This window comes from Pseudorasbora parva, chromosome 1, assembly GCF_024679245.1.
Source record: "Pseudorasbora parva isolate DD20220531a chromosome 1, ASM2467924v1, whole genome shotgun sequence".
NCBI classification, from domain to species: Eukaryota; Metazoa; Chordata; class Actinopteri; order Cypriniformes; family Gobionidae; genus Pseudorasbora; species Pseudorasbora parva.
In genome coordinates, this window is record NC_090172.1 from 48,685,392 (window position 1) to 48,694,753 (window position 9,362).

Here is a 9,362-nt window from a genome sequence, read left to right on the forward strand (position 1 = left end):
TAATCAGATTAGGCCTATTGTCTTAATCAGGTTAATATTGTAATATTGTTGTCCATGTAAACTTACTCAGTGAGAGGCTTTAAATTGGTAGCCTAAATGTGTTGTTCACAAGAAGTTAAAGAATAAAGGTCACATAAACCATCATTTGTAATATATTAACATGCACCATAAAAAAAAAATACTGTAAACAGAAACGCAAGGTCAGTTTCTGTGTATATAAAGAGAGTCTTAGAGGGTTTCACCTTACAGACTCATAGTGAAGACAGAGAGAGATCTTAGGCCTACATTTGTAACAAAATCCTGTTCTGAATTTATGAAGTGAAAACAAGAAGATCAGCAGCAATATGTCATCCACGCTTAAAGTTCCAGAGAAACCCTTATTTGTGAGCTGTGGTTTATGTGTGGAGGTGAAAACTCCGGCGCTGAAGACCTGCTTGAAGTGGGAAATCTCTATGTGTGCTCAGCACCTACAGACCCACCTGACCAGTCCAGTGCTGCTGCAAACCCATCCGCTGACTAACCCTGTAGAATCAGGTTCCTCTAGTCAAATGCTCAGCTCATGGCAAGCTAGTGGAATACTACTGCCTGGATGATCGCGTATTGGTGTGCATGTCTTGGGCCATTGAGGAAGGACATCGGATGCATAACCTGAAGACGCTACAGACTGCTTATCTGGAGCTCAGAGGCAGAACCAGGCAAAGGAGCTGCAAAGGTGGCATAAAGACCAAATGCAGACTCTGGAGGAGTGTGTTAGTCAGCTGATGGAGACTGAATTAGCCCTGAAGGATGTGGTCTTTACAAGTTTACAGACCTCTCAGTATCAGTCAGACTGGGGACTCTCCAGACAGCCCAGCGAGCTATCAGTTCAGCTCTAAAGGAAAAGAGTCATTTCAGCTTCTTGCAGAAATTTGCACGTGTACAGAAAGCTATAATGGACGCTTGCATTGTGGATCTGAAACAGGGATTGGAGTCAGAACCTGATCGCATTAAGTTAATTAAAAATATAAAAAAGAATGGACAAATTATTAAGGAGCAGGAGGATAAACTCCAGCAAAAGTTTCTTGCTTTTACGGACCCTGAATATCACCCATTTGCACAGACTGAAGTAAACGCAGTCTCAGAGCTGACCTTTGACCCTCGTACTCTAGGACCCGGGATGACTTTGTCTAAAGATCTTAAAACACTGTGCTTCAACTCCTCTGCCACAGAATTGTCAGAGAAATATATTGTTCGCTGCCTGCAACATGTTCACACAGGCAGTTTGCGTTGGTTCCTCCAACTCTCTGAACATTTTGACTGGTCCATTGGTCTTTGTGATACCTCAGCCACCAACAGGAATTATTCAGAGGTATACGGATTGAAGAAACTGAATAATAGTCTCTTTATTTTTGAAAACTCATGTGAAGAAAAGAGAATTCAATCTGATTTACATTATAGCAGCAGGCAGATCAAGGGGTAAGTTTCCCAAAAGTCATTACGCAACTTCCGGCCATAGCTCGCATTGGCAACCAGAGCACATTTCTTTAAAGAAAGTGCCACATGAATTCCAAGCCAACAGTCCGTGGAAGATGGAAGTGACCTGGGACTATACTTTACAGCAGCTAAACTTTTACAGCAGAAACAAACCAACCAAAGGTGTTTTACTGTACAAACTCCAAACAAAAATGTACAGCCACAGACTTTGTCCCTTTTTTACTTTAGAAAACATAACCTCTACTCTACAAACCAGAAGAAAGACGAGACAAAATGAGCCATACCTTGCAACTGGCAATTCATATACAGAAATACTCTGTGTACTCAAACAATGAGATGAAAATGGCAAAAGCATCATTGTAATTGATTGTTTTTTATTTTCTATTTCTGTTAATCGTTATGTTATTATGAGTTTTTAATACTTCATTTTATGTTTGTTATGTTTTCATGCAGTAATGTTTTTTTTTTTTTGTTTTTTTTGTTTTTTTTAAAGCTAAGGCAGCACTTGTATAAATTTAATTATATTCTTATGTGAATGCGTACTAAATCCTAGTTCTCTCTTATTTATTTTTTTTCCATCCTGGACTCATCATCATCCACCTTCTGAATGAAGAATCTCTTTTTTTAACATGATATATTCAGAAATATTCTGGGAGGTATTTTTGTCTTGCATTATACAATGTGTTAGCCTACTGTAGGATGATGTGTAGGCATATAGTTGAAGAAAATTTTAACAATTGTGTGTGATATTTTTTGTGTCAAACACCTTTTCTTCGTTTGATGTATTTGTTGCAAATCAAAATAGAACAATAATGATTATCAGTGAGAACTTGAAGTAAGAACTGAATTGGTAATAAAGACTGTTATAGTCAATGTTAAAGTCAATTGGAATGAAAATAAAATATAATTGTTTAAATATTAATAAAGTTAAACATTAGTCATGACTCACTAATAAGTCATTGATTAAATAAATGGGAGGATGAAATAAAAAATGTGGCTATATCAGTAAATGTGTTGTCCATGAAGCAGTAAAAGAATAAAGGTTGCACATGACACATGAACCGTCATAAGCATCTATGTATCTTAGCTAATATTATTTAATTAGTAATACATTAACATGCATCATAAAAATACTGTTTACAGAAATCAGAGTTCGGTCTGTGTATATAAAGAGAGTACAGAGAGAGATCTTATTACATTTGTTAAAACAAAAAACACATTCTGCATATATGAAGATATCCACGTATACAAGGGGTATGACCAATGTTAAAATCATTTATTATGTTTAAAATAAATTATTTGTTGAAAGGCAGAAATATAATTAATTCTAAAGGCAGTTTACAGTACCTCAGGAACCCAATTCACCATCAATAAAGGTTCTTTATTGGCATTATATAACTACACAGTAGCATATCTGTTTGAACGGACCACACCAGCCACCCTTCACTCCCCACATGCATGAATGAGCCTTGGACCACTTTTGATAGATACTGACCACTGCAGACTGGGAAAACCCCACAAGAGCTGCAGTTTTGGAGATTCCCTGAGCCAGCACATGATGTCTAGCCATCACAATTTGTCCCTAGTCAAACTCGCTCAAATCCTTATGAAAAATGTCAATTTTTCCTGCTTCTAATGGTGAAGAGATAATCAGTGTTATTCACTTCATCTGTCAGTGGATATAATGTTATGCCTGATCAGTGCATGTGTTTGGCTTCTTCTAAAAGTTTGCATTGCATTATGAACAGAGTATATTCTCTGGTGCACTCAAAAAAATAGCACATGGGTTGAACATGATTTAATCGTGGACAGTGGTTCCACGTGATTACACCACATTATCTTAACAACAATGGATGATGTTCAACCAGCTTGAAATATCTGTGTTCATTTAACATGAACAGATAAGTTAAGTTAAATCAGGTTAACATTCTTAATTTTGTCCAAAACTATTACATTTGATTACTCTGAAATGAATATAAAAAAACAAAACAAGTAATCCAGTATAATTGATTATTTTTATTTAGTGAAATGCTATTTTTTTACAACATTTAGAAAACCTTTTACATTACAAGATTGTATTGGCTAGATGGTTTCGTTACATCCATGGCATGCCGAAGTAGTTGTTTATTTATTATTAAAACAACTTTAATATTTATTAGCAGATCCACAGCCCTCAGCACATGCTCTACACTTCACCACAATGGTAACGTCCAAAAACAAGAATATAACACAAACTTTTAAATAACAACAAAACATTAAACACTAAAAAGTCTCTCCATTTTCTCATCTCGTTAGAAATGCATAAAATAGCACTTTAATTAAACATTTACTCTCCAAATTCAGCCCATTTGCAAAGCATGATGGGAAGTGAAAGTCCTGTTTGTTCGGCTTACTTGATTTAATCATGTTATTTCAAATTAAACACATCAAGTTATGTCAAAGAATAACGGTTTTAAGTCAGTTTAACATAAAACAGTCACATTTGAACCAGAAACCTGATATAATGGTGTTAAATCAATATGAATTGCTTAAATAAAGTGAACAGCATTACAGAATTCATTAACATATTAAGGTCAATTTAGACAAACCACTGCACAAAAGGTTCTTTAAAGTGGACAAGGCTTTTAAAAAGTGTTTCACACTAGAAAGCTTTTAAGACTTGGTTATATGGGGAGCTAAAAATGAGACTAAAGCAAAGTCATTCTCAAAATCCATGATGTTAGCAGGTTAAATGCGGAAACTTAATCTTGATCTAACTCACAGTGCCTTTGACAAATAAAAAACATAACGTTTAGTTTGAAATTAACACAATAGTGACATTTTACTCTGACCTGGACAGAAATATTCAGTTTTAGAGACACATTTATAGAGACAAAAACAGTGAATTGTATGTTATTTGAGGCAATGCTGAGTTGGCAATTAGCGATTGCTGCCAAAAAAAAAGTAATACAAATTTATTTCAAATGTTCCATAACTACACACTACATCATACAATATTATTACATACACTTTTCTATTCTTTGTAATGATAGTAACATCAAGGGTTTGATTCCCATGTTGAATGCAATGTTGCTATGGACAAAAATGTTTTCCAAATGTATATTTATTAAAAGGTGGCAAATAATGATAAAATATGTTAATACAGCTGTTTTTAATTTATATTTACTCATTAGTGAGTTCATTCATTCACTGACATTGACAGGTGAGATGATCATTGGGGCTGGGCATTTGCTTTTGCTATTTGTGCATGGGTTTAAGAATGGATAGAGTTCCTCAGTGAACCATTGATCAGTGTAAGAGTAGATATGAGATCTGGATTCCACATCATAAAATGAGACCAGACCCTCCTCATAATCCACAAACACACCCACCCTCTGTGGAATCACTTTTAGTGAGAGCGTGACAGAGGTTCCAGCACAGGCACTATAATGGTTCCCCTTTCTCAAGCGCACTGCCCAGTATCCATTCTGAGGACTCAGTGTGATCTTCCCCTTTCTGTTAATGGATTCTTTGGCTACTCCTAGATCCCAGTCTTTTTTTCCCTTCACCTGCACGTCAAAATAAAACCTTCCAGAAGAGAATCCCTGCTTTCCCAGGACATTACCACATTTATCAAACCTCTTAGGATTGTCTGGGACATTCTGTATTGCTCCATGTCGCACTTGTTTCCCATCGTCAGACAAGATGAGCGATGCATGAGCTGTATCTGGATCCAGCGTCACATCCACTAATAAAAATTATAAAATATATGTAAACATCACATACATTACGTACATATTGAAAACTGATGCATCACCAATGCCATTTCACCACAATAATAAAAGTAAAATGGATTTGCTTCTACGCACCAGCATATTTTCTTTTCTTTGCAATCTCTAAAAATAGAAAATATTTTAAATGTATTTCAAATGAATGTAGTCCAACACAGAAATTCCACAAATCACATAAGATTACATTGCATTCCATTCATAAAGAAATTAGTAATTTTAGCTGAATTTCTGCCAAAATTAATGTAGCCTAACAAATTCCAAGAATACACCACACATATAAGACCTAATAGATTTTTTTGGAATAATGATGACCCATTAAAAAATAACCTCACCTTTTTGAATCCTCCTCAAATAGCGAACTGATGAAATTTAAAAATATTGATATGAGAAATTATTAAATCACACTTATATCATTATAATTGCACAACAATTGCTTTCCGTTCAAATGCAACTACAAAATTAAGACTTTAAAAAAAATGAATCAATGAATAGCATACATCACCTCTTCTTATGTAAACAAAAGTAGCAATTGCAACTGTAGTAATGATGCCAAACACAACTGTAATTGAAATAAAAATGACTGATGTTCTCCAAATGTGAAACATTTGACCTGTAACACAAACACCATACAACATGACATATGGCAATAGACCATAGACAGGAGTAGACATTTTATGTAAAAAATAGACAAACATCCGGATGAACAGTAGATTTTCTACTTAAACATTTATAATATATTTACAAATCTGTGGTTAAAGGGGGGGTGAAATGCTGTTTCATGCATACTGAGCTTTTTACACCTTTAAAGACTTGGATTCCCATCCTAAACATAGACAAAGTTTCAAAAACTAATGTTGGACGTTTGATGGAGTATTTCTGTGTTAAAAATACTCCTTCCGGTTTTTCACAAGTTTCGGCGAGTTTTTTTCGAGTATGGGTCTACTTGACGTTAAATAGATCGGAAGGTCCTTGTATGGGCTGTACGGGCTCTTCTCCCGGTAGGGTGCGCGCACGCGTAACTAGAGGGAGAGAGAGGAAATGCACGCTGTAAACAGTCTCTCAGGTGCAGATCCAGTCCTCCGTGAACACTTATGACGCGCCGCGCTCCACTTTATTCCTATGGGTGACGTCGAGCGACTTCAACGCTTCAGCACAGCATTCCGGGAAGGCAGCGCTGCATTTGAACCGATTTGAACGCAGAAATGACGGGAAGCTTCAAGGCATCGCTTCAGTCGCGTCGCAAAGTGGATTTCCACGGTCACTGCTGTCACAGGACTTCATCAAATCATACCAAAGAAGTGTGTTTTTGACGGAGCGGTCCCAGCGATAAAGGTTCGGTCCTGCTTTGGAAGCAGCCGGTGAGTTGGCTACCGTCGCATGAGTAAACATCAGTAAACGATACGATCGCGTGCTTCGTCATTCAAATGCGCTAACGGTTAACGTTACTCCATTGTTGTTCTGTATAACACTAGTCTGACTCTGACTCTGACGTGCAAAACCGTTTTGCTTGCTACCTCTAAGGTCTAGTCACATACAATAGTCCATAAACCGAATCATGTCCTCATAAACTGCACACAAAGGCCCCTAAATACAGTACATACCACAGAGACGGACGTCCTGATGTTGCCGTTTCTCCTGTTCAATTTATTTCAGCCTCAGATTTGATTGTGGATCATTATCTGTATTAGCTGAGATAGCGATGGGTTTCTCCACGCTTGAGGACATCACCGCTTTGTGCACATTCGTCCTTCTTTAGCTCCGCCCACACGATACGCCTCCAGGCGCTCGGTTTTTTCCGGAAAGACTCGGTACAGCCCATATTTATTTTATAAATATGATAAAACTAAAGACTTTTCGGAGATATGAAGGATGCAATACTACTCTATAGGTACTCAAGATTGACATGAGATTGACTGAAACTGAGTGTTTCACCCCCCCTTTAATGACTGCATCAAAATACATTGAAAATCTGAAAATGATTGTAGTATATTTTTTATAAGACATGTTTGCACAATAGTCTGGATACTGTATTAACAAAACCAGGCTCGGTAAGCCTCAAGTCTCTGTGATTATACTGTTTTACCACATCAACTTCATTTTACAGAGCGGGGAAGCCTCCACCAGTCACTGAATGGTACAGGTTGATCTCTGAGATTTACCCGATATGTACACTTTCTTGATAAATGGTCATAACATGGCCTATTGATGATCTTTTTAAAAACAGACAACATGGCGGCATGAAAGACAAGCTAGAAGGTTTGTTAAAACTGGCAGGTGAAATTGAGAAGCCAATATATGCTCATTGGTTAAACAGGTTGGAAGAAAAAGTAAAATAATGAAAGTTCAGAGGGAGCTTGTTAAATAATCAGCTAGTGCTTCGTATTTGTTGACTGGACCAATAAAGTCTAATCTTTGGCATCTGGACCTTTTTGACTTGAGAGATTTCTTGCAAAGAGGCGAAGACTTTTTCTACATGATAAATTACCAAAATCATACTTACTTGAGACGCTGATATCCGTTTGAAGCATATGATGTCTCAGTTTGACTCTGCAGTGATACTTGGTCTCACTGTTATGCACAGTGATCCTGTGTTTCACACTGAAGCCCTTAGCATCTTTACGTGTCTCTGTAGCATCAGAAATCACAACTTCTCCTTTACTGTCCAGCCACAGAAGCTCAGGTTCAGGGTTCCAGCCTTCACAAGCACACAGCAGACGAAGCCCTCCTGAATGGTCAAACCCATCTATAATGATCAGTGGATAAGTTCCTACAGCTGCAGAGATCAAAGAAACTTCATTTGTATATATCGTGTGCCCTTTCGAGTTAATTTAAAGCGTTATTAGTCTGAGAGAATATTTGAGCTAGATTTTCCTCTGTTTTTTGTGTGAATTTGTTGCAGAACATCCAAGCACCAAAAATATCAATTTAATGGAAATAAAACATCATCAAAATTATAATTTCAGTAGTCTGCTCACCTCCGACATTAACTTTAACAGTGATATCATCATACCAGGAGTTGGACTCAATAAAACACTTGTAAACTCCCTCATCAGAGACATGGACTGTTGAAAGTTTGAGCGATGCATTTCCATTCTGTAGTTGATCTTGGAACAGTGCTGTTCTCCCTCTGTAGGACGGACTTTGCTCTGCGATTTTGTTTTCATGATTTACATAGAGATGTACTGTTTCATCTCTGTCAAGTCTAAACCATTCCACTTTCATGTCTACAGCGCTGATGTTGGATGTGATATAACAGGGCAGGATCACATCTTCACCAGCGACAGTAAAGAGAGGTTCCGCAGGTCCCACAATATTATGCAGCTCTAAAACAAAGAAAACCATGTCTGAACTGGTCGTAAAGGATTAGTGACTGTACAGCTCAGCATGTTAAGACATAGTTCTTTTATGGAGATGATCTCGCTGATCACAGAACAACTCGACTGTGGTTTTATTAAACACATTAAATAGACCTGGTAGCACTGCATCTTGAAATGCTGTCTGTTTTTTCTTTAAGGTAAGAATGATTACCTGATGTTAAATCTGTAAGTGCACAAAAAATCAGAGTCACTCCAACCAACTTCATGCCTGAAGTTGCTCTATTGTCAAGAGTTGCTCTATTGTTAAGAGAAAATAAACAGCATTTATTTAATAGTATGCTTGCTATTCATTAAATAAGTACAAATAATGATTTAGTCGAAATGCTCACCTGATTTGTCTCTTATGTAAACACAAACTTTGAAAAACTTGCTATCACTTCCTTTATAGAAAAACCAGAAGAACCAGAAATCACACATCCAAACACTCAGATTTAAAGGCACACACACGGCATTCAGCAAACACTCTTGATTCCTATACTTGTCGGTTTCAGTGTTGTTATTGTTAACTAACTGGGGATTAGATCTTTGTAAATGTGAATAGATCAGTATTGCTTTGGTTTGATGTGCTACTGCATGATAGATAATTCTAGCTTACAAATCTAGACACACCCTAGCGGCAGCAAATCTAATCTGCCGTGAGTATCGTCTAGCAACTCTCAATACACGTCTGAGCTGTAAAAACCAAACTCTGGTCAGGCCGATCACATCATGTATAGAGTCAGTTGGCAGGCCTTATCATAAT

The 9,362-nt window shown here is 37.1% G+C and overlaps 2 protein-coding genes across 2 annotated transcripts; one reads left to right on the forward strand and one right to left on the reverse strand.

The window, feature by feature from the left end:
- Positions 1 to 344: 344 nt before the first annotated feature.
- Positions 345 to 1,459, forward strand: si:dkey-183c6.9 (E3 ubiquitin/ISG15 ligase TRIM25). The gene is given in 4 exon segments (XM_067429050.1): positions 345 to 545; positions 547 to 697; positions 700 to 812; positions 815 to 1,459. Coding segments are annotated over 4 exon segments (1,110 nt in total).
- Positions 1,460 to 3,484: 2,025 nt separating this feature from the next.
- LOC137055697 (butyrophilin subfamily 1 member A1-like) lies at positions 3,485 to 9,018 on the reverse strand. The gene is made up of 7 exons (XM_067429907.1): positions 8,950 to 9,018; positions 8,772 to 8,857; positions 8,219 to 8,566; positions 7,744 to 8,016; positions 5,746 to 5,853; positions 5,322 to 5,348; positions 3,485 to 5,200 (listed from the first exon to the last, which is right to left on the reverse strand). Exons 2-7 carry the CDS (start codon positions 8,824 to 8,826, stop codon positions 4,656 to 4,658), a joined length of 1,356 nt encoding a protein of 451 aa, XP_067286008.1. The 5' UTR covers positions 8,827 to 8,857; positions 8,950 to 9,018; the 3' UTR covers positions 3,485 to 4,655.
- Positions 9,019 to 9,362: the final 344 nt, after the last annotated feature.